The 26,450-nt window shown below is 38.6% G+C and overlaps 1 protein-coding gene across 2 annotated transcripts; it reads right to left on the bottom strand.

Annotated features, from left to right (window-relative positions):
• RIOK2 (RIO kinase 2) lies at positions 1 to 26,450 on the bottom strand. Of its 2 annotated transcripts, XM_074933165.1 has the most exons (11): positions 26,274 to 26,450; positions 25,300 to 25,438; positions 24,300 to 24,416; positions 23,257 to 23,432; positions 21,561 to 21,649; positions 17,851 to 18,042; positions 17,392 to 17,484; positions 15,925 to 16,455; positions 14,865 to 14,952; positions 11,145 to 11,302; positions 1 to 2,107 (listed from the first exon to the last, which is right to left on the bottom strand). In XM_074933165.1, exons 1-11 carry the CDS (start codon positions 26,337 to 26,339, stop codon positions 2,071 to 2,073), a joined length of 1,686 nt encoding a protein of 561 aa, XP_074789266.1. In that variant the 5' UTR covers positions 26,340 to 26,450; the 3' UTR covers positions 1 to 2,070. The 2 variants fall into 2 exon arrangements, with proteins under 2 accessions (XP_074789266.1, XP_074789267.1); XM_074933166.1 differs by lacking the exon at positions 1 to 2,107 and having other exon boundaries at positions 3,879 to 11,302.

The following is a 26,450-nucleotide window of genomic DNA, read 5'->3' as shown; positions in this document are numbered from 1 at the left end:
ATCGCTTGGTGGATGGGTTGGCATTCTCAAAAGCCATTAATTTAAACATGTTTTCCTTCATTTCTACAGTCATGTCATACTGTTGTTCAAGAGAGTCATAGAGGCGATCTACAAATTTAGAATAAGGCTCATTAAGATCTTGTTTTACTGTTACAAATTTATCTTGCTGTTTCCCTTCTGTATCAGGCACAGACATTAGGGCTTGACAAGCTAGTGACTGCGATAGTTGCAACACTTCATTAGAGAAATTGACTTGCAGATCTACTGTTGCAAAGGGTCCTGTACCTAACAACATTCGCATTTGAACGAGATAAAGTGGTCGCGGCTGAGCTTGCTCATTATTAGCTAATTTAGTCCATGCACTTTCAAACAACATTTTTTGAGATGGAGTTAATATAACTGCTGCTATTTGATCAATATTTTTTGGAATTAGCAGTGATGATGAAAAAATATAATTAATAATTTGTTTTGTTAATTGATGATGAAGACCATTTTGCATTACTGAAGCTCTAGCCTTTTCAAGCAATTTCCAATCTAAAGGATCCCATTCATTAGTACCACTAACACTATTAATAGAAACAGGAAATGCTTGTACCCTTTCAGGAATAAAAGACCCTTCCACTATAGCATCTCTAATAATCCCTTTCCATCGGCGTGTGGCCACAGAGGCACTCTGCACCTGTGAAGAAAAAAGATGTGAAGTTGTAGGGTGAGACTAAGGAAGTGCAGCCTCCGCCTGTGATGATAGCAAGAATGGATTAGAAGCAGGTACTGGAACTGCATACTCAGGTGGCGGGTCAGGAGCAGACGGTTGCAGTTGCTTGCCAGATGAAAAGGTACACGATCTGTGCTCCATCTTCTCCTCCCGTGTTGCAGCCAGTTTTTCAAGCTTGTCTATAAGTTGCGAGAGTGGAGTTTCTTTGTTTGAAACGCCGACTTGTGAGGCAGGGGTTTTCTCTTCCTGCGAGGAAGGTGCAGGTGGTTATACCTCGGTTCTGCCCACGTTCCCATCTGCGCTCTGCCCACCGCTGGGCTCCAGTGACTCCCCCGCTCTCTCCTCACTCTCTTCTCTCACGGCACCAGGCGCACTTCCAGCATCTCCCGCCTGCGCAGCTCCCTGTCTAACCCGTTGCCCTCCGCGGCCCCACCAGCGCGACCGATGAAGCAAACGGGTTTTTTGGCTGACCTAATGCGATGGGATCTGCCAGCAGCACAGGCACCGGAGGCGGCATATCAGAGCCAGAAGCCGCTTCTACAGCTGCAAAGGCGGAAGTACCAGCCGCGTGGTCACCAGCCGTGCGGTCATCGCTCAGCTCCTCTATTGTCTCGCGAATCAGCTTCCAGAGCACGGGATAGTCGCTCACTTCTTCTGCCAACCTTCCCCCCTCACTGATTGCGTCCCAAAGCTTTTTTTCCTATGGATTCCCAGGTAGATATCTCAAATATGAGACCTGCACGGGAGATAAGTCCTCTTCCCAGCTTCATTTCATCAAGCCTTTCAGGGTGGACTTACCGTATTTTATCTCTCTCATGGAGAGGATATCTTGGAGGACTTTCACTACTGCTTTCTTGTCCCTGCCTAGAACAGACCCCATTCCTCCCCAGCCGCCGCTTCTTTTCACGGATCTTCAACCCAAATTACAGCGTGCTGCTTCTCACCTTCAGACTCCGGGGCAGAGTCTGGATCAGTTTCAACCGGCTTTCCACCCTTGATTGCACCTCCGTCGAGTCCTCAGCGAAGACTTGTGCCAATCTTGAGGGTCCCTGTTCGGGCACCAGATGCGGGAGCTATGGACACGCACACGACAGTATGATCAAGCAATGCCAATTTATTGAAGGTAAGCAAGCCCTTTTATAGGTTTCTCCTGTGCATGCGAACGGTACGTGGTACAATCCTTATGACTGGATAGTTAGCTTTGTCCACACGCTTCGAGCCTTCTCACGATTGGATAATAAGCACTACACTCAATGTCTTTCTCCGCCCAACCCTTCTCCTGGAGTTGTTTGCTGAGTTCTTTGTTCTATGTCCTTGTCATGTCCTTGCCGAGGCGTGCACACGTGTAGGATTACTCACATGTCCATTATCTCCCAACGGCCTTGAATAAGGCTGAGAAAGGAAAGTTAAATACATTCTCTCTGTCTTTCATCCTCAATAATGATGATATTCTGTCTAAACTGCATCTTTCACTGGTGAGTTTACATATTTTGTTAATGACAACATGCTAAGTTAGCAGCTTCATCTTGGGGCCTGTTGTTCAGGCTTCAGTATTACAATGCTTTAGCACTTTTTACATCAGCATAGGTGGTTTATTATAACTTAGTACAATACCTACTAGCACAATGGTTATAAGTTATAAAATATACAGGATTCATTTATAGGTCAACTCTGGGTTGGGCCTGTTGTCCAAGCCTTAGCACTTCACATATGTATTAGGTAACAATCTAGCTTAAAACCCATTAAGTGAAAGCTGATATTTAGCCATAAATTCCATGAATGTCAATTTGCAAGCTTTAAACTTGACAGTTCAATAGCAGTAAAGAAATTATATTGATGATATTCAGTCCTTTATTGGTCTTGAAATAGATCACCGTAAAAATTGCCAACATCAAGAACACTACATGTTTAGGATGCTGCCATAAAGCACTTTGGCCTTTTAAACAATTGCTGTCCTACAGTTTAATAATTAAAAAGAATAATCCAATGTCTACAGGAATACCAAATACAGTGGTATAGGTAACTTATAGTACTTCTGCTGGCCTCATCATTTAACCTGTATAATACAACTTTTGTTAAAAAAAAAAAAGTGCCATATCATCACCAGATTAAATATTCCATAGCTGCTAAATACATCTGTGCCAGAGTTTTGTGGTCTACTTTATCTGTCAAATCATTAACAAACCGTAAGCTGCAATTGGCAAAGCAGAACAGGGCAGTCCCAAGAATTTTTGACCCATTTTTGCATAAGGCCAATCCCAGAATTTTAATGTCCAGTGCCTCTAGGCATCCTTGATGAAGGGGAGAAATACCCACAAACACCATGCTTTTGCTTATTAAAAGAAAATTCTAGTGGTTCATACAAGAAACACTAAGTATTCAAACTCCTTAATACCAATAATTGCAACAGGTAGCCCTCTAAACTGCAATGGGGAGAGGGTGTGTGCATGTGTGATCTTTGTTTCTTTTTTACTGTCAGTTTTCCTGTCATTACAAGAGTTCAGAATAAAATTTTCAGTGCTGAGGATGTTATGGAGCAGATCATCTTGGTTGTCATCACATGGCAAGTACAGGACAAGCAGGTGATTAGGCTCAGTCAGCATGGGTTTATGAAAGGCAGGTCCTGCTTGACTAACCTTCTATGACAAGGCTGTAGATGTTGTTTACCTGGAATTTAGTAATGCCTTTCATGCCATTTCCCATGTCATTCTCCTGGAGAAACTGGCTCCATCCTGACTCTTGCTTTTCCACACCTTCTAACATGTCGTATTGCTGAGGACCACAATGAGAACTAACTCCATTTGTAGTGAATATATTTTTCCTAAGACTTTCATATCTTCTAGCACCTTCACACAGGCCACTTCCTAACAACAAGCATACAAAAAAAACCCACCAACAAAAAGCCCCATGGAAACCCCACAGAAATAACAATAAACCCTAAAAGAAACCTTGGCAGTTTAGTTATTATTTCCTAAGATCATGAAGTGCCTGATTCAAAATCTTTGCGATGTTTTCACTGACTTCTGTGTTGTTGGATTAGGAATATACCTGATTATTTTTTCTGCCGCTGCAGTTTCTAAAATGGGATACTATTAAATTCTTGTAGGTTATTTTATCACTACCTTATCTGTGGATGGACCAAAAATAGCTAAGAGAAAAGATAACCAGTAAAATTAATATATATTTAAAGCAAAAAAAAATCTTTCTGTATAGTACATCATCTACTATTGGATTTGGAATTACTTTTTTTATACTGATACATTTCAGAAAATTTGTGGTAAGGATAACATAGTACATTACTTATACTGTAAGCGCTTTCAGGCAGATAATCTATTTTGATTGCATAGTGTTTAACAGAATTGGGTTCAACTTATATATTCAGGTGTCCTACAGACTTGCTTGCATATCACAACAGACCAGTCTAAATACTGTAAACCTTTTCTGTAGTACATTCCACAGTGGCTGCACTCAGACAATTGCACATTAGGTAAAGGGCTTTTTTCTATTTCAACCTATAAAACTAATTTACATGCAGAAAATGCAACAGCAATCTACTTCTTAGTTAACAGACAATATTATGAGATATAAAAAAGGCAGTATGTCAAGTGATGTCTTACAGTAACAGAAATATTAAAAGTAAAACAACCCTTTGTACTTCAGCTTTTATTTGGACTCTTTATGGCATTCACGAGTTCAGCTTCCTTCCTTGCTTGGATATCCACATTCTTCCCCAAACAACATTAAAAAACCCAGAACTGAAGTTAGTATACACCAGTGCATCATAGTATGTATTGAGAAGGGGGATGAATTTAATTTACACAGGAAAGACAATTTGATTACATCATAAGTAATTACATACTGATATGATACTTTTCACTCCTTTCCTGCTCTCAGGACATTTATTTTCTTCTGGCAGTGCACAGGTTAGACTATCTCTGGGGTTACACAGGGTCTGTGTGGTAGAGATGTTATCTTCATGACCCCTGCATTACCTGAGGCAGAAGCTACATAATAAGCACAGATCAGGGAAATGCAAAAAAAAAAAGAAATGCTGGGCTCCTTGTTCTAGCCTTGGTATCCTCCTCCAACCTCCAGGTCTTTGCCCATCCCTTTCTCCCAGGGGCTGCCTGCTTCTGTCTTTCTGCAGATTAGCTGTCTCAGCCTGATGTTCTCTGTCCCAACAGTTAGCAGGTAGTCTGACATGCCTCTCCTTTTTGAAACTAATAGCTGGCCTGTGTGCTCTGTGTCATGAATACTGCAGTCTTGCCCTCCATGTTCCTGGGTCAGCAAGTGTGGCCATGTGAGGGCCACTGCAAGTCCAGACATGATTCACAGCAGCCCAGAGATGGACCTCAAGGTCCATTTCCTCACAGCACACACACAATTATTAGGGAAAAGAAATTTCACACCTATAAATTGTCTCCATTGAGCATGTGCTGACTGAGATTTTCCAAAACCAGAAGTGTGGCTAAGTTTTTCTAGCTAACTGCAAAACTTGTATCCTTGCATCCTTTATACAGAAGGCCATTTCTGCCAGTAAACACCAAGTATTTGTCAAAAATAATGGATTACAGCCTTTTCAGAGAAAGACAGATCCATAACCTCTTAATTCAGACAAAAATTGGTTTTCACCTAGTGCCTCTTGGAAGTCCCAGTATGGAACATAATCAGTTCAAACACACATGTTTAGCACAGATAGTAAGAACAAGTCTTAACAGACAACGCTACTGCCTACTTATGTCTCTTGTTTTATATATCAAAATTTTTTGATCTTGCCAGCTGCATCCAGGGAGGCAGGAACTTTTCAAATTCCTGTCTCTGCCTGCTGCCGGGGAAAGCCTTCTATGGAGGCATTTCCAACAGAGCATGCCTTCGGCTCAGAGAAAGCAGGAGCCCATGAGCTGCAATGGGAATGAAAACTGTATGTGGTGGAGTGTAAGCAAGCAGGCTATTTGCTCTGACATGTTTGTTCTTTCTTAGGAAAATTCATACCAAACTAATTCAGTTCACACTGAAAAAAAAAAAAAAAGTAGCTGTTAGTACAGTAAAGTGGATGCTGGATCGTTATTCATTCTTATCTGGTCATTACTAGTAAAGGTTGAAACTAATGTTTGTAAGAGCTGCGGACATGCTCTCTCAGGGAACAATGAGATTATCTTCTTTCCAGACGAAGACCTGCTCACATTGTTTAAATGCCATTAAAAAAAAAAAAAAAAAAAAAAATCAAGATGTGATGGACAAGTCTACCTAAATCTTTTTAGACTTGTCTTTTTATTGGAGATAAAAAGAATGAATGTAAATTCTCATCTGACTTTCTATACAAAGCACTATGAACGTTTTTCTCCAGTCAGATTTAGTGGCATGCACTCACAGTAATTTCAAGCCTATGTAGGTTAAACCTATATTAGAAAGTCTTTAACATTCTTCTCATACCTCAGAAAATCTAAAGAAAAATAGTACTCCAAGACACACACTTTTGTTTAATTTTAATCATCTTTCACCTTAGATCTGTGGCTAGTCACAGATGCATTGTCCAAGCAGTTTGTACAGACACTTTCAATAAAAATCTTGCCACTAGATCTGCAAAAACTCGTTACCTGTGGTAACTTATGAAAGGGAAAGCCCTTCTTCCTCCAGACTAACTACATGCCTCCTCCCTCTTCCTCCTACCCCCACTCTTCAACTCCAGATAAAATTATTTAGTCCTGTGATGCATATATATTCACAATTATACAAATATACCCAGCAGCATAAACCTGCCTGAGGGGTGGCTTGAGACACAGATGCTGAACTCTTAAGCTTCAGGATAGATCCTTACATAACAGTCATATGAGAGTAGCATCTTTCTACATGAATGTTCCTACTTATTCCCAGGGAACTACTTGTGCAGTTTCTCACTTTTCAGTGTAACAGTATGGGAATTTAGTGAGTAGAGATGCTTAATGCAGAAGTATACAGGCTTTTCCCCCAGGTCCATTACTAGCCATTTCTTCTTATTTCTTCCACAGCAAGTTAGAAGGAAACCACTGATTGTATGAGACTGACTTTATTAACTCTAACATACTGTTGGCAAATTAATGGAGATTAAATAAATGCCTCTGCACTGTGCCTTACATCCCACAACAGATTACAATGAGATTTAAATGTTAAGGGAGAAAAGCTCCTTAAAGAAAAATCAAATACTATCCTAGCATTTGTCTTCATATCACGTAACTGATCAAATGAGATCAAAATGACAGCCAGAAGATTCCTAATTTAACAGTTTAAATAGAACTGGATTTGGGGGCACAAAATTAGGACATCCCATTCAACTCTGAAGTAAATTGTAAAAACAAAGGAATTAAAATACTGTTTTGTTGAATTCATATAAAAGAATTTTTTGTTTTGTTTGTTAGTGTCTTGGTTTAAGCCCAGATGGCAACAGAACACCATGCAGCTGATCACTCACTCCTTTCTGCTTGGGGATGCGGAGAAGAAAATAAAACAAAAGACTGGGGGATCAAGGACAGGAACGGATGACTCACCAGTTATGGTCACAGGCAAAAGACAAACTTGACTGGGAAAGGAAAAAAGAACACTGATTTCAATTGAACACCACTACTACATAATTTACCAATCAAAACAGAGTAGGACAGTGAGAAATACAATCACATCTTAAAAACACCTTCCCCCTGTCCCTCCCTTCTTCCTTGGGCTCAACTTTGCTCTCGATTTCTCCAGTGGTGCAGGGGATGGGCACTGCAGTCAGTTCATCACCTGTTGTTTCTGCTGCTCCTTTCTCCTCAGGGACAGGACTCCTCACACTTTTGCTTACTCCAGTGTAGGGTCCCATTTTCACCAACTCTGCTGTGAGGCCTTCCCATGGGCTGCAATTCTTCAGGAACTGCTCCAGTGTGGGTCCCTGCTGCAGGCTCCAGTCATCCCAGCAATTAATTGCTCCCCTGCAGGCTTCCCTCAGAGTCTCAGCTTTGGGCGCAGCCACCTGCTCCAGTGTGCGGTCCTCCATGGGCTGCAGGTGAGCATCTGCTCCACCATGGACCCTCACAGTCTCCAAGGGGACAGCCTGCTGTCTCACCATGACCTGCAGGTGAATCTCTGCTCTGGTGCACCTCCTCCCCACTGCCACTTTTGTCAACAGTGATTGTTTAGTGTTTGCATAGGCATTTCCCTCACAACTCCTGCTCCTCTTGGGTTCCCCTTCTTAAATATGTTATCACAGAGGTACAGCCACCATTGCTAATTGGTTCAGCCTTGGCCAGAGGCTGGTCTGACTGGGAACCAGGGGAGCTTCTAGAAGCCTCTCACATATGTAGTCTCTTCCCCTGCTACCAAAACCCCAGCACACACAAACCCAACACATCTATTCAAGGTCACTCAAACTAGCCAAAGGGATATTTGACACCATGCTGATGTCATGCTCACTATATAACTGGAGGAGCTGGCCAGCGTGCAAGTGGTGATTTAGACTCTGAAAGGGGCTGAGCGTGGGATATAGGGAGGTGAAGAACTAACTGCATTGTGCATCATTTGCTTTATATATTCATTTTACAAGTATTGCTATCATTTCCTTCTCTTCTTGTGCTGTTCTATTAAACTATCCTTATCTCAGCCCACAAGGTTTTACCTTTGTTTTTATGCCAATTTTCCTCCCCATCCCATTGGGAAGGTAGGAGTGAGTAAGCAGCTGCATGGTGCTTTGTTGCCAACTGGGTCTAAACCACAACACCATGGTATGTGGGTCACATTCAACTCTCCTTGTTTCAAGGGATGCATCAGAGCAGTTTATTATGCATTGAAAAGCACTTCAAAACGAATGTTATGCTTGTATGATAAGAAAACTATATATACAGAGTAAGTGAATAGTGTTGGCATGCTTTTTCAAAAAAACAGCATTCATGCTGAAGTCTGATTGGTAAAAAATAAAAAAGGGACCATCAACCCCCTTACACTGAATTACTTGTAGGAAAACTATGTTTAAGAAGCTCCATATTACATTGCATCTGTAATGCATAAGCATTAAAATTTTGATATTTTGGAGTTTTACAGAAACACTGGCTAAAAAGTAGACAGGACAAAGCCAGAAAAAAAAAAACCGAAGTGACATAAAATTTTCCAAGGCTGTCAAGTAGTCAAAGTTTTTACCACAAGATGAATGTTACTAAGAATGTAATTAAGTATTCTAAGAAAAAGTTTTGAATCAATCTTCAGAAATGCAAGCTTATAAAATAACCAGCACTACCTGAGAGATGTGATATGAAGTTAAAGTAGAATTATAATTTGTGATATGCATGCAAATACAAGCTGATTAATTACTTCTGCATCTTAATACCTTGACTGTACAAGACATTTGGACTAAATAAAGCAATTGTATTGCTAGGGAAATCAGATAGTTATCTTCAGTACTTGATGGTCTAAACACTAGGGCATCATCTTTATAAGGAAGAACTCATGCAATTACAAGTTGCAAAGACTCCAAGGTTCTGTTAATCTCGGGTCTGCTTTTCCAGAAAGCATCCAAAAACTATCCTCGTACCTGAACTGGTTGAATCCTGTACTGAATTCTTGAAGTTGATTGATGCACTGTATTCCTAAAGAATCTCCCCATGTTTGCCAATCGAGTCTCTAACTCCAAAATCTTTCAAAGGGTTCACCTTCCTGGATTGCTTATCTTTGCTGTACACTTAAGTAATTAGGTGTAAAGGTAAATGAGCAGGCTCATTCCTATTGCTTCCTTCTATTACACACACCCACCTACAGGCTACAGAGAAAAAGTGGAAGAGTTGTTTCATCAGATATTGATGACACCCTGAAGCAAAGATCATTCTGGTTTCTGCCAAATGAACAAGGACTTCCTTGCTCCCCAGGATTCTCAGATTCTAGGGAGAGACTGAAAATATTAAAAAACAAAAATATGTAAAGCTGTTCCAAACTCATTAACATGAAAGTAGCATGTGGACTCTTTTTTAGTGAATTAACTAAAAAATATGGTTTTCTTTTTCTTTCAGTTACATACCAGGAACATAACTTTGATATTAATGGCAAGTGGAAAATGAAAAAGAAAGCAAAATTAAATTTGTGATGTATTAGGTAAACCCAGTTTGAATCTATTTTCTAGGAATACAGTTTCCATGTACAGTAAGTATATTAAAATGCCAGTGAATTAGAGTATTTACATATAAAAGAACAGAACCTGTAGGCTGTTCAGGAGTCTGAAGAGGCACTCCAATCAAAAGATGGATGTAGAAATGCTGACAAAGCTTGAAGTACAGAGGCAAATACACTGCTATTATACAGGTGTAACATACTTTTTCCTTCAGAAAGGAGGCTTGTAGCAGCTATAAACTACATCAACTGGAGTTACTTTGCTAGTACAGAATACTTTTATATCAGCTCTGGTAAATCTTCCTAACCTGGAAAAAATCCAAAAGTCCAGATGTGTTCTTTAGTTACTATAAAATCTTTCTAAAAAAAAGTTAGGTTTTTAGGATTCAGCAGTGGAAAACTGCTGCACAACCTTGTATATCACTTAAAAGATTTAACACATGCTTTTGCATATATTGAGTTTGTGTGGCACAATGTTTGTCTGGTCCTTGCTATTTTTCAAATTTTGTTTGGTGACAGATTAATGAACACTACTTTAGGTGTGCTTATTAAAATAACACCTTATAAACCAATTTTGTTGTAACCCACAAATTCCTTCCTGATGAACACATGAATTTAAGATAGTCAATGACACCACTGTCCTAATCTGTGCATTTTCCCAAATCAATTCTAAATACTTTATTTCACATGTGGACATTCAAGTGGAGTGGGTACTCTGAAGTTGACTCCACATGTAAATGTCATTGTGACCTTTCACAACTTTAGATACATCAGGAATTCCGCTGCTTTGAAAAAAATAGGCTTAATGAAGATATATTAAGCTGTAACTTTGAAAAGTAGTTCCTCACTCGCTAACTCCAGTCTCAGAAGAGTCTTGTCTGCCAGAGTAAAAAAAAATGATAACTTACAGTCATCCATTAGAAAATCTTTAAAAGAGTTAATGGATGTTTTAAAGCACTATTTTGAAAATAAACAGCAAAGATTTCCATCATCCTGTCTTTTCTCATGATGCTGAATCAAATGGACAACCTTTGTATAATTTTGGAACTGATTAGCAAAACAGACTTAAGGTCACACACCAAAAAGAACCCATTTACTGTGAGAAGCCCTAAATTAGAAGTGCAAAAGTGCATGCACATCTTAGCCAAAAACAGTAACTCAAATCTTGTTAAGCTGTCACTGAAACTGTCTCTTCACAGGTAAGAGCCTACAAACACAAAAAGATTTATATTCCACTAGATAAAAGGATTATTGGTTATTAGCATAATTCTTTCAACTGTACACATTACAAGTTTTCTCATGTTCTGTGGAAGCTTTAATAGATTACCCCCAAAAACTAGCTGCATCCAAGCTTGACTTAATGTTGTGCATATTTTCTCGGCGTTGTTTGGTATAAATATTCGCCTCTCCTTTTTGTAGCTGTTGCCTCAGAGTTGACTTCTGATGTTTGGTCAGTTGACGTTTTATTTTCTGTTTCACCAGTTCCTACAAAAAACCAAACAATTTGTATCAGAACTTTCTGAAGATCATTCAGTACTAAGACATGGCACAATGATAGTGCATTTTCAGTACCAATGAACATGCATGATCCTAACTGGAAGATCTCTGTCCATTGAGAAGATCTTCGTAACAGTTAACAGGAGCAAGCCCAGGTCTGCGCTGTGTTACACTAAGCTGAATGTATAGGGTTCTGTTCAGGCCTGTGTTGTGCTGCACAGATCTGTTGGCAGTAATATCAGCTAAGCCAGGTCCTGCTCAGTACTGGCAACTAGGCCTCCTGTGTGGCTCTTTTTTTACCTAAAAGTGCATCAAGAAGTTCTCATGTGAACATCAGTTCAGTTTGACTGCAGCAAATATGAACAGCACTGTTTCCTTGTAAGAAAATCATAAAATAGCTCAATTCATTGAAAAGAGAGATTTGTCTGCTATGAACCAGGTTTCCATGGTGTGCTGCATTTGTGTTGGAGCTATACCCTCAGGGCTCCCTGTGTTTCAAGGGGTGTGCGATTATCTGTTATTCTTTTCAGATAGTCTTAGCTCTAATAAACAGCATTTTAAATCATACCTTAGAGAGTTTAAGTGTCTGTCTTATAGGGATCATAAAGGACTAGCACATCTCGGTGCATTCTACAAAAATGTAAAAGCTGATAATATTCTATGGCTGAATAAATGTCTTTCAAGTTTAAAAAAAAAAAAAAGACTAATAGAACATTTCATGTCCTGCAGTAATCATTTGGTCTCCAAGTTATGACTGTACCTACTGTTATTACTGCCATTGTTTATATATGCCTGTATGAATTTGTTCATGCAATTAATTTTAAAATATGCTTATGTTTTAATATGTTTTCTTCAACAAACAGAAAGCAAGCTGCATAAACAACAGATAATGCTAGCAACAACAGCAGGCATCAGCTCTAAGCAGCCTAGTGGATCTTACTGCAGTGCCATTATTTCACATTTTTAGTTTTGTAATTGTTTTCTTAGATTTACAAGTAGAGCTAAAGAAATTATATGTATAATGAGCTAACACTCAGAAGTTAAAATATTCAGCAATGGGCAGAAATATTCTACTCAGCATAAAAGCATCTAAGTGAAAGGATTATGCAAGATAAAAAACTTTATCCTGGACCACTTTATGTGGCTGAATCCTGAAAGGGAATGAAAGGGCTCAAACAAATGATTTTCTGACAATTATTAAGACTAACTGTGATGTATGAAAGCTTTGCTTGTTGCTTGTTTCAAAGATTTGACTGTGTTTTGCTTCAGTTGTTTCTCAAGGACTCCTGACTTCTCAACTGTTTCCTTATGTCTCTTTGTTCGTTTAGGCAAGATTGAGACCCTCATTAGGCTTCGTATGTAAATCACTGATAGGAGACTCAAGGCCTTCAGTGGACACTTGGGCAATTCCTAGAATGCGATAAGGGGGGCTTGAACAAAGAGACACAGAGACCCTATTACAGAGAAAATGATTCTGCTGATTTAGAAGGGAGACACCTGGACTTCACAGTGCATGCTCTAGAAAGAGCGTCAACTAGTTAACACTGTGAAGACTACTTCGAATCCTGTGAAGAAAACTACTTTGAAGCCTGTGAAGAAGAAAACTTACTTCCTCCCTCAACGACTGAAGACCCTCACCCTATTTTCACTATGCATGGTTGGACTACGTAAATGAATTCTGGGAACTCACTATCATAAGACACCCCTTTCTAGGAAATCTAATGAATAGTATGATTAGTGTGTATGCAAACTGATGTCTCTTGCTAATTCTTGGGAGCCCTTATGGTGGAGAATCTCCAGGACTTTCAGAACAGAATGTCCAGGACTTTTAGAACAGAAAGTTAGGTATGTACATGATGACATTTACATGTTTTTAATGCTTTTTATGCATCTGCCTATAGAATAAACATACATCCTCTAAATACTCAAAACAGTTTCTATAGCTACAGAATAACCACTGCTACCACCAAGTGGTGTACAGGAGTACAATTTCAATTCATTTCATCTACAGGACTTCATAGCACTATTTTTTATTTTTTTTTTTTTAATTCTGCACACTTTAATTAGCAAACTTAAAAAGAAACGGGAAAAAAAAGAGTGGGGAAAAAGCATGAACCAAAAGCTAGAGAATTCCTGGCATGTCTTCCTGGTTCTTCTTTATTTCATCTCATAGTTTTAAGCTAATCCTTTGTCTCCTGTAGGAAGATACAATGCCATTCCATAGAATAACAACTTTGATGCAAAGATCAAAGCTAGTTTTTCTTTTCTTGCATGAAGTCCTACAAAAAATGCCTTAGACAAGATGCAAATGTGTTGTTTCTTAACATTTCTTTACATGTAACTTTAAAGATACAGAAATGATCAATACTTCTCTTAAAAAAATAATTCAAATATGAAAGAGTAAAGCAGCCGAATATTCTACCAATATTATAGTCACTAACAAGTACCTTGTGTAAAACAAAGCTGCTTCACAGAGTAACACATCACTTAACAGGACAACAGCAAAAGCTTTGTTACTAAACTACTGAAGCAGTAGAGTGGCAAACTGAAAAGACTGTAAATGAAGATCAAGTCTAACTAAATAAAAAAAAAATTCTTGCCAGCCCTAGAGATTTCAGATATAGTATTTCTAGGACTAAAGCTCCGATTAAGCAATAGAAATGCTTTGAAAAGACACAAATTGAAAAAGTACACTACTTACTTTTTGTATCTGTTGTGAAAGAACTCAAACTACACTAACATGTTCCTCAACCTAGATTTTTCAGATTATCTGCTCCTAACTGCAAATGAAAATGAGACTTAACATAGGTACTCGTATTTACAATGGCAAGTATGTAGTCTGACCTAATTAAAAAAATACCTCGTAGATCAGCTGTCAGCTAAAAGAAGTTTCTTCCTGTTTTGTACAAGAATGCTTTATAGCTAATAAAGAACACTGGACTTTCTTCAAAACAAAAATGCACTTTTAAAAAATGTGACAGAGTAGCCATGCTGGCTAGTGCATACTCTGGGGTTGAAGAAAAAGACATTAAATTCTGCTGTAGATGTTCTGATTTATATAATACAAAGTCAAATAAATTCACATTGCCACATAAATCACTACTGAAGTGAGTTCATATATAAATGTTTCAGAAGAGAGGGTGAAGAAATCTCTGACAGATGAAAAAGGACAAACTAAATCCTGACTCAAGCATCCACTTTTAAAATAAAAAGATATTAATTGTGGCTAGCAACAGAAATTAAAGAACTGATTATATGTTAGTGCATCAACATACGTTAGCCTGTTATTGGCTAAATGAGAGTTGTTAACACTGACGTACAACTTTGGTAAGAGAGCAAAGATAAAGTGCTGGAAATAATTCTCTGTAAACAGTTACAGAAGTATCAGTTCTATTTTCCTGTGGGCATAGAAATGCAAACCAGAGAGGTACACAGGAACAGTCTTTTCAAAGATAATTAATGCTCAAGAACATTTTTACAAATAGGTACTAACAGCTATGTGCAATCTAATATGGTCTGAGAGTAACCTAGATAATAACACAATATTTACCGCTGGAATGGTTGAACAGCTCCCAACACTTTGGACTGATGTCATACTGGTTTTGTGCTCTGCAATATGAACGATACTCTCTTCATTTCTAAAATACATAAATTAATGTTTTACTCCACCAGTAAGATAACATTCTTTGCCTTTATAAGCATCATGTTTTAATCTTAACTTTGAGATATGATCTGAACACTCCAAACAGAACATGCAAGTACTACAAAACATTTCTATGTTAAATATTAGCACTGATTGTTCAAAACAGGCATGTTAGGAAAGGATGAATTTGTTGCACAATAGCCAAATGTATACCAAGCACACAAAAAAAAGCTTCAGAACTCTGAAAAAAAAAATTCAGATTCAGCATAATATTTTGACAAGTCATTTCACTAGAAAGCAAAAGCAGATGACAAGGAGTATGAGCTTGGTATATGCATTCAGATAAATGGTGAGCTGGCTAACTCAAGAGTTAGAATTTCACTTACAAGAAGCTTGCCTGAAGGCAAGCAGGAATATCTAAGTATGTCAGGAAAGGAATTAAAAGTTATAACAGCATCCAGTACAATATATTTCAATAATACATTCCAAGGAGCTTACTCTTGCTAACTTCAGCTGACTGAGCAGCAGAATAATTTAGCTTTGAGACAGAGCATTCAAATTACAAATTTACTCATAAAGTTATTTAGAAGCAGTATTTTAATATCAAGAACTCTTTCACTACCTGTATTAAATAATAAAAAAGGGGGAAAAAATCCACCACAGAAAATAGGTTTTTCTGTGAATTAAATCCAAGTTCTCTCATTAGACAGTACTACAACAGCTGGACAACTTATCTGTCACACCTTACATATGAAGCATTACATATGTAGTACCAATCAACAGGTTACTATCATGAGACAAATAGGAAAGATATTCACTGCAATGTTTTAAAAATAAATTGAATTTTCAGTCTTTAATTTAAAGAAGGGTAGCTGAAGAGCAGTCCTTTTTGAACCATTGAAAAGATTTATATTTACTGGGGGGAGGGGAGGAACCACACACCTAGATAGTAAATACAAATCTTTACCTGTAATGCCTGAATTTCTTATTTAAAGTTGACATGTCAAACAGATTAGGGCATTTGTCTTCATTCTCCTTATCATTACAGCACCCTCCTTGACCTCTCTGATTTTTAACTTCAGTGGCATTTTTGGTTATGCTTTTGCCCTTAAAAAAAACAATCGCAGAACTCTCTGCATCTTCACCGGGTTTCCAAAGCATAGCTTTCCCTTCAACTTCTTCTAAGGCTGAACTCAAGTTTAACATATTCAATGAGTCTCCACTACTTTCAGTTGTATCAGCCTCTTCATTGCTGCACATAAGGTTGTTACAGGTTCTGCTTTGAGAGAAATCACCCACTTCATACATGAAGTCTGCGTTGTTTTCTTTATCTTTGTTGAAGAACTTGAGCTTATTCTCAGCATCTTCTACAACTTCTGATGACTCTGTTTTATTATCATCCTCATCAGAATCTGGCGGGTAAACCAGTTCACCATCTTCCTGCATTTCCTTTGTACAGCCGCTGGCAGCAACCTCTCTATCAAGAGAGCACTCTCTTCTGTGAAAAAAGTATGTTTTCTTGTAATATGCTAAATCATCAAGATATCAGTGTGCTACATTTTGGACTAAAAATATTAAATCAAGCTAGACTATATTTACTCGTAGTATTAACTAAGAGGATACACTCTGCTGAAACACACAGAACAGCACATGACAGTGCTGAGCTTTAGATAACAGAATGTGACCTGAGAAAAGCAAATTTCTAGAGAAAGTAATTCCATAACCAGCATTTATTTATTTCTAGGAAATTATTTTATTTTAGCAGAAATATAATTTGTCTTTAAGTTCAAATTACATTTAAGCAAACAGAAGAATAAAGTGTACACTGACACACAGAGACTGATACAAGTGTGGTACCCCTTTGGAAAAGCACTCAGACTGAAATAAAACCCTTTAATTGCAATAGTTTCCATCTTAAAATAGGGAAAAAATACTTTTTAAAAGGAACAAGAGACATTAGGAAGAAAACTCTGAACATAATAACGTTTGAAGAGGTAGTCACCATAGTTACTATAGTTACTACCATTTAAAAAATAAATTTAAAATTGAAACCCAAATTAATCCTCAATATACTAAAACTGTCAAAATAGGCTTTGAGAAGTGAAAGAAAATGATTCCGCATCACTGTTAACATTTCCTAGATATTTACCATTTGGATCAAGCTTTTCAGATCTCTTTCTTAGCTGCAAGAGGAAAGACAAAGGAGGCAGCCGTGGATTCTAAAGCACACTTTAGCTTTTGGAAACCACTTGCAGTAACTTCGGTTGAAGAAAACACAATAGGAATTACAAAAATATAATTTAGAATTGGGTAGCTGGGCCTATTTTTTTTTTTTATTTTGCTTACAGGCATCTCTCACAGGCACTCATTTTGCTCACAAAACCAACATAGATATCATAAATAGGAGAAGTCAAATTCATCTAGCAGTTTCTACCTGATGTCTTTGAATGCTGGGAAGAGCTCACTCTCATAGTTGAAGCGTTTCTTAAAAAACTCTTTAATACAGTTAACATCTCTGTCAAAATACCTGAAAAAAAAATACAAATTGTACAAAGACAAAAATTAAGGTTAATGAAGTCTACTGCAATGACCTGTATTTCTTGTGTTTTACTGATTTTATTTGAGAAGTATTTCTATTAGTGATCCCAAGACAAAAGGCTAGGGAGACAAACTGATTGCAGTTTATTTCATTAACTGGAATGACTCAGTTAAGTATTTTTTAACTGAACAACATCATTCTCTCTGAGAAGCAATCATTTACATATATATCCTAAAGAGACTGGAATGGTTTTTGTGAGGCACAACAATGGTAGCAAAAGAATTGGAAAAAGGCTTATGGAAACAAGTCACCAGCACTTAGCAGCTTTGAAAACATCTTTAAATTTGAACCTACCATTCAGCATTGGCATGTGATGTTGATATCATCTGAGGAAAATCAATCATAGTGACATGGTCATCATTATTCAGTATGAGATTAAATTCATTGAAATCACCGTGAATCAAACCATGATTTGCAAGTTTTACAATCAGATCCATTAATTCACTGTAGAGAGAGGCAGGATCTTCCATCTGGCGTACCTGGCACCTGAAAGTTAAACAAAATATTCTGAACCTTGAAAGTCTTAATTTAAAAATATAGACAAAGAATATGAAATACATCTGACAGAATGTCAGGGTGATTCAAGTTAAAAGGGCCTTCAGGTCTCTAATCCAATACCCTCCTCAAATCGGAATCAACTCTGAGATCAGACCAGACTGCTCAGGATTTTGTCTAGTTGGGACCTGAAACATTCCAAGGATGAAGAGACTGCAAACTCCCCAGGCACCCTGTGCCGCTACTCCACTGTCCTCAGTGGGAGAAAAGTCTCCTTATATCCAGGCTAAATCTCATTTCAGCTTATGCTCACTGACTCCCATGAGGCACTATTGTCATAATGCATTATTTAAATAATAGATTAATATTTTTTATGTCTCTCCTGTTTAAAGTAATCTAGTAGGAACTAGGTCTTCCTGTATTCAAATTCAAATGCCCCATGACATATTTTCTACACCAATTTAGGGAAAAAATAAAAGAAAAAAAGCTTAAAGCCTTCCTGAACATATACCTGAGAAAGCTAAGTACATTAAGTGACAAAATACAAATCATCTGGTCTTTAGAAACAAACCAAGAGAAAAGGCAGTTATCTTATTGTACCATAAACTGTCAAGAAGTGGTCAGTATTTACAACTATCATGTTAAATATTTTGGTCGAAATGCAGAATTACAGTATTATAAGAATGGATCATCTGTATAATTAAAGAAGAACCAATTGAGTTCTAGCAGCTCTGTAACAGGCTCCTGTTGAACACTTTCATATTTGTATAAAAATTAAATCAGTGATGCTTCTCATAGCCACAGGTCTGCATCATAAAATGTCCCACTTGATCTCTGAATCTGGAAGTCATATTAACTTGTATCTTCGGAAACAGGAATCTCAGGTTCCAGTGACCAGGGGGAAGGGTTGGAGTAAGGAAGATGAGTTCAGGGAAAACAAACTGCACATACATAAGTCCATGGACCCTGATGGGATGCCCCCTGAGCACTGGCCGCTAGGCCACTCTTGATAACTGTTGATCAATCATGGTGACTGAAAGAAGTACCTGGAGACTGGAGAAAGGCAAACATCACTCCCATCTTCAAGAAGGGCAAGAAGGACCCAGGGAACTATAGGCTGGTCAGCCTTACCTTGAACCCTGGGAAGGTGATGGAGCTGCTAGTCCTGGAAACCTCTGTCATGCACGTTAAGGACAAGAAAATCATCCAGAGCAGTCAACTTCACCAACGGGAAGTCATGCTTGACCAACCTGGTAAACTTCTGTGATGGAATGACTGGCTTGTCAGATGCAGGGACAGCAGTGAATATCATCTGCCTGGACTTCGGTAAGGCTTTGACACTGTCTCCCATTAGACTCTCACAAAAAAGCTGTTGATGTATTGTCTGGATGTGCAGACAGTGAGGTGGATTGAAAACTGCCTGAATGGCTGGGCACAAAGTCTAGTTGGAGACCAGTGACTAGCAGTGCACCTCAGCAGTCAAAAGTGTTTCCAGTCCTGTTTAACATCTTCATTAATGAGCTGGATGATGGGGCAAAGTTTGCAGACACCACCAAACTGGGAGTGCCTGATACCTCAGAGGGTCATACTGCAATCCAGAGGGACCTCAACAGTCTGGAGAAATAAGCCAGCATGAACCTCATGAAGTTCAGTGAATGCTGCAAAGTCCTGAATATGAGGAGGAGCAATCTCATGCACCAGTACACACCGGGTGTTACTCAGCTGGAAAGCAGTCTGGCAGAAAACGACCTGGGGGTCCTTGTAGACAGCAGGCTGAATACAAGCTAGCAATGTGCCCTTTCTGCAAAGGTGGTTAATGGTATTCTCAGCTGCATTAGACAAAGCATTACCAGTAGGCTGAGGGAAGTGTCATGCAACACTGCTGAGTGCACACCTGGAATACTGTGTTCAGTTCTGGCCCATCCAGTACAAGAGAGACATGGAAATACTCGACAGAGTCCAGCAAAGGTCTACAAAGATAATGAAGAGGCTGGAGCATCTCTCCTATGTGAAAAGGCTAAGAGCTGGGGCTGTTCAACCTCAAGAAGAGAATGCTCTGGGGGATCTCATCAATGTGTATAAGTACCTGAAGGGAAAGTGCAAAGAAGACAGTCAGGCTTATTTCAGTGATGCCCAGTGACAAGAGCCAATGGGCACAAACTGAAACCCAAGACAGGTCTGTCTGAACACTGCAAACACTTTCTCCACTGTGAGGCTGACCAAGCACTGGCACAGGTTGCCAAAAGTAGTTGTATAGTCTGCCTCCTTCAACCTATTCAAAAATCATCTGGACACAGCCCTGGGAAACTGGATACCCATCTCTGGGTGGTCTTTCCTAAACCTCAACCATTCTTTGAGATGTGAAATAAAGTAGGTAGGCTAGGAAGACCTGGCAGGAACTATGAATAACCCTGTGCTTGTCAAAAAGAGCATAACAATATTTTACCCTAAGTCACCAACTCCACATCAGTTTTTCAACTCAGGCAATGGACAACAGAAGAACTGGCAACATGTTCCAGGTGGCCCTCTAGCAGGATGTTTGGACCAAATGACTATCAGAGGTCCCTTCCAACCTCAACTGTTTGAAGATTCTTTGATCTCTGCATACTTGAAATTATTCTACTACTTATCTCCTTCAGGTCAGAATCACAGAAAAGAGAGAACATGTAAACATCCACTGCAGATGTCCACATACAACTTGAAGTATTCCACGTACATGATGGATGTTGAATTATTTAACAAATGAAGGTGGGGAGACAGAATGTAATGAAGTCTGTTCTATGTTACTCTTCAATTGTTATACTTTGGGATTAATTTCCTTTTGATTAAAACTGCACACTTTAGATCTTGATTACAATAGCACAGACTGGTTTGTTCTAGAACTAGACACTTTATATTTCTGAATAAGCACCTAGGTTATTCTATATTATATGGAGTATACAGGCCTGAGTTCTGCTCTGCAAACGAAACAAACCATCCCTTCACGTACAAACCTTGATGTTGAACTCAAGCAAAGCAATCATCCTTGAAGAAGCAAAACCAGATTATACATGGTATTCTATGTAAACAGAGCTGAAGTTCTGAAACAGTGAGTTATACTTATAATTACCTGAATTATCACAGCAAGGATCATGAACTGGAGTTCAGAACAAGAATGGTATCAGATTCAAGACTGTATATATCCAATAACATACAGAATACGCAATATGTAGAAACATACTAACATAACATGTGTCATACTGCTCTTTTGATGTATTCCTTACTTAAAATATTAGCCAATTTCACCAGTTTATTTGGACTATGAGAAAAACAGTTTCTCTGAATAAAAGAGATAGAAGCAAGATTATAAGTAAGTACAATGCTAGTGAGTGTGGGCTAGAAAGCATTATTCAGCATAGGGAAGTCATAATTCACTCACATGACAAGGAAAAATCCTAACCCTGTTACGTTATTGAACCTAACATTGCTAGGGTTTCTGTAACACAGAAAAGTCAAGTGTCAGTACTTACAAAGGATAGCCATCAATAAGTTCCATAACAACTGCATGCCTGTTGTAGTCTACAGGTTTTGGAACAGGAAAGTTTTGGTCATGCAAAGCCTTGAAAAAGACAACACATTGAAAAATTAAAATTAAATAGTTAAGAAAACATTACATATATTGACAAATTCCCATGTAAGATAAGCAATAAATATTACTGTAGAAGCAGCACACATTACTCAAATACTAACTGGAAACACCAAATCACATGCTTAAGAAGGAAGACAGCATTAACAGCCATTTGAACTTCCACTGCAAAGACTAAAATTTAGACACTATGTGCACTGCTATGTGCACTGTCTACAGTTTAATTATCGTACATCTGGAATAAAAACGCAACAGAACGGAAAAAATGACAGAATCAGTTACCCCAAGTAATCAATATCAGGTAACTGGGAATAGGGTATCAGGCACTAGAAAAAAACACTAAGTTGCTGCCAGTGAAGTTCTGCCTGACTAGTTAATCTATACTCAGTTGCTGTAAAACAGAATTTCCATTTTTAAATATTAATAGCCAGCATTATACCACGTGAAAGATTAACCAAAAGTAGGTCATATTTTGAAGCTCTCTTGTTTGCCTTTTCTAATGCAAATTTAGTTATTCCCTTGATCCACTCAACTTTTTTATGGGTTCATTCTCATTTTATTCACTCTCTTATTACCAGTGAATTTTTCCAAGATATCGTTCTAAGTTAAAGTAACATAAATACAGTCTTTGTTACTTAAATATTACACTATTACCACTTCTCACACAATTAATCCTCCCTCAACTCTCTTTTCAGGGAAACTGACCCCCACGATTATATTCCTACAAGTTCTGACCACATAACACTTTACCAATTGGACCAACTGGACCAATAAAGAGGTTCTAAATAATGGTAATAGTTCTTTTTCTCTCTGTGGAGGCCACTGGTAGAACCTACCAAGATTTTTTAACAGAAACAAGAAAACAGAATTTAATATATATAGGACTGTTGAATAGTACAAAAGGAGAAGGGAAATCTAGTTTTTTTATAAATAACTCATTTTCCACTATCAACTTTCAATTACTGTGAAATACGTGCATTTTTTAAAAACAGGTTTAAAAGTCTGGAACTCTGAGAGCAGCAAGATATGCTTGGAAATGAAACTTTTTCCCACCATACAGAACAAAGTATGCCTTTTCAGATCAGAACACCAGTCTGTCTGGACTGAAAGATTTCCATTAACAGCACAACTGAAAACATGGTAAATTAAAAAGTAATAAACAAATTTTTAAAAATGACAACTGAACAAACACAAATAAAGAATTATTCTGACAAGTAACTGTAAATTTCCTTAATTTTTAAGGTGTTTTTGCAAGTTTATGCTATACATTTTAAAGGAAATACAGCAGAACTGGAGATATATAAATTATCTATCCATAAATAACAACATTAATGTGAAATTCTCTCATAACACCTGCTTCTTTTCCACATGACTTCCATGTCAAGCATTTTGTCACTGGAGAGCATACAAAACATAAAGCATTGAAACTGTCTGAAACGTATATGTTTAAGTGCACTGGGGGCGGGTAGGGGAACTGTAAATCCTACCAGTATTGCAAATACAAACGGATCAAAAGACAGTCTGAAAAGTACCTTCCAGTCTATTACACCGTTGCTGATACTGTGTGAATGACCACCTACCTTCATATAGGCAAACTCCTTCATTGCTGCTAGATGGGATAAATACAGCCACGACATTTTATGCCTATGCTTGTGGTAGTCACGTTTATTTTTCAGACTGCGAAAGGAAGTTCTTCCAAGCCTATGTAATTTCAATGCAAACTGTTGCTCCTCTTCATTTGCAACAATATAAATATCTAGAAGACACATAATGGCACAGATCTAAGAAATAAACACTATCTAACAAGCTAGTATCTGATGAAATAGCGCAGTGATGTTTGTTAGTTCACTTCTCACAAATGCTACTTCTGTCATAGCAAGTTCTACTACAGTTAGTACAACTAAATTTACATAGTGTACATTAGAGATTTGAACAAGAAGTAATTATTGTTAAAGAGAGCATGATACTCCTTTAGAATACTGGTGTGATGTGAAACACCTTTCAGAGTTGAAGATCTTAAGGTTTCTATATTCAGGTTAACATCCCCAGGCTATCTGCACAGCAAAGAACAAATATAATACACCCTTGAGAAAAATCTGGGGCAGATGCTGGTGTTCTTAATCACACTCTAGAAGAGCCTTCTTCTTAGCCTGTATTTCATTTCTACTACTTGTGCCCAGTAATCCCCTTCTCCTTTAATTACACAAATTACATGCTGTGTCAAATTACAATCTACATGAACGTAAGAGAAACAAGAGAGTACTCCAATAGTTTTGAGCCTGTTTTCCTTTACTGACTTGTTTTTAAGTGGGATAAAAAAGATAAAACTTTTCACTAAAATGGTTCAAAACTGTTCACAAAGCATGAGACAAACAGCATCTGTCTGCAAAGTATCATTTTAAGTGACAACCTGAATCAGACAAAACAGTCTAAATAGACTAACACTCTTGTGAAGAAATATTCAAATGCAGCCAGAAGCCTCACGTAGCATTTCAACAAGTGACCCATAAATCCTGGTTGTCTGACAGATTGACTGATGTGACTATCCTAGTTTCCAGCAAAACATCTGCAACGTTACAGTTCTGTTTGCTTAAAAAATTAAAAATGTGGTTCTTTTAATTACCTGATTCTTTGCCAACACCGATCTGGTTTCCAACAGAATTTATGATTTGTCGGGAAGATAGAGTTTTCAAAGCAAGGTAATCATATCCTGCATTAGTTAATCGATAACCCTGGACAGCTAGGTAAGAATAAAATACAAAATATCTCATTCCTCATTATGTATACATTACATATATAAGTTTCAATTTAATATTGTTTCAGCTTGCAGAACACAACAACCAAGTAAATGTCACCCATTGGCTAATATCAGCCCCATGTGACAGAATAGTAAAGATGTTTAAACTCCTACAAGTTTCATGAAAATTGACAACTGGACAAAAGACATATATCTGCCTCTATACAGAGGCAATGGCAGTACTTTAAATAAGCTGGGAAAAATCCGAGGAGCACTTTGGAAGATAAACACAGCAGGGATCAGGGATTGTTGTGATGATCTAGAGTAACAGCTAATCTCTGAAGAACTGGGACAAAAAGGATAGGAATTTCCTGTAGACTCCAACAGTATGTTTGCAAAGTCAGATCCAACTAAAAGGCTAAAGGAAATGGGGAAAGACCTGCTCAACTGCATGTCACACAACAGGGAATAAAGACTACTTTAGTAGCCATTTCTGAGGGGCTGTGTAATGTATAAGGCTTATGAAGTCTGCTCCAGTTTGTGTACTGTAAGACTAACTCATTTGGGTTGATTTCAGTATACATTTGAATATTTCCTTAACTGATGATTCCTTTATCTTTCATTACTTTTGTGATTTAGGAAAAAAGAAAGTTAACCATTCATCTCTTTTCTGCCCGTTGTCCTTATAGGCATGAGCAGCTCAGCAGACAGCTACATTTGGTGTTACAAAAATCCATATTCCCAGGGTAGGTGCCAGAGAAGGTAAGACTAGCAAGTGCTCTGGATATTCACACATGTCAAGATGTCATACTTCTGCAAGTACCACTGTGAGGCATTGTCTCACAGAATGAAACAGGGAGCCCAACACATACAAGTTCAAACTCACTTCTGGTTCGTTCATAAGCTAGAAGTTTGTGTTTTACCAACTCTCTCAAGATTTTATTACAGCCACCATGTTTAAGGCTGGCAATGGAAGCAATTAAGCTAGCAGGAACTATTTCATGGTTCTTCATGCCCATTTCCACCTAAAAGAGTAAATAAGAAAAAAATTATTAGCCTCTGTGTTCAACAATGAAACATCAGATCATACTTCGGACTAAGACTAAAATCACTTCTCACAGATGGTTTTTTTAATGTCTTAACCACACCTTTTAATATGCAATCACTGCACCCTGATATACTTTGTATAACTCAGCCTTGAAACTTCTACAGAACTGGCCAGAGGATGAATGGCTGACTAGATTTCAGTCTCAGGAGCAGACAAGGGAGTTGTTCTACATTTCTGAAATAAGACTCTTTTCTCATACTTTCACAGCCATAGCTCAATCTGCCTTTCTACTAGTACTCTGGCCGTCAGCACAGTCACACAGGCCAACTGATGCGGTTGTGTGCTTACCACACAACTAGTCAAAGCTGCACGCACACTGTTAAACCTTTGCTCATTCGTCTTTAGCCAGGGCAAAAGCAATCAACACGTGTGTAGAAACTGGTGACGGTACCTTACTGGCAAGCCACCACCTGGGCAGCCCCAGCAACCGCCCTGACGTTAACGATCCCTCCGAGGCGGCCGGCTGAAGGAAAGAACGGCACGACCTGGTTGTACCCACCGGGAAACACCTATATCAGACCCTGGCAGAGGCAGGGAGAACAGAAGCCAGTCCCATTCCCCTACAGCTTTTCTTCCGTTGCTGTTTGCGACACAACCAATCCGGTCTCCTACCCATATCTCCTAACCTGCCCGACCCCGCTTAGCTAACCGTCCACGAGGGACTCCATGCGCAAGGCTGAGCTAAGCTACGCAGGCCTCCTCTCCTGCCCCCACTAGCTTGTCACCCCAGGCAGGCCTCCCCACCAGCTCACCGCTGTCAGGACCCTGAAATGCTCCCTGGAGAGGTACCGAAGCATCACCACGTTCAGCTTCCCCATAACCGCTGCGGCCGGTACACGCTAGCGGCGCGGAGAGCCCGATTAGTCCACAGAGAAGGTCCAGTTAGGCCTCTCTGACCGTGCGGAAACGCGCCAGAACGACGGCACCAC

This window comes from Athene noctua, chromosome Z, assembly GCF_965140245.1.
Source record: "Athene noctua chromosome Z, bAthNoc1.hap1.1, whole genome shotgun sequence".
Classification (NCBI taxonomy): domain Eukaryota; kingdom Metazoa; phylum Chordata; class Aves; order Strigiformes; family Strigidae; genus Athene; species Athene noctua.
Note: the sequence above shows the minus strand (reverse complement) of the source record. Positions and strands in the feature narration are given on the sequence as shown.

Excerpts from the sequence above, each read along its gene's own strand:
- RIOK2 (XM_074933165.1), bottom strand. The coding sequence starts at position 26,339 with ATGGGGAAGCTGAACGTGGTGATGCTTCGGTACCTCTCCAGGGAGCAT. Across the intron at positions 16,456-17,391 it reads CCAGCATTCAAAGACATCAG|AAGAGAGTGCTCTCTTGATA; the intron begins GTAGAAACTGCT and ends CTTTTTTCACAG. Across the intron at positions 2,108-11,144 it reads GATGCAGCTAGTTTTTGGGG|CCTTATTCAAGGCCGTTGGG; the intron begins GTAATCTATTAA and ends TTCCTTTCTCAG.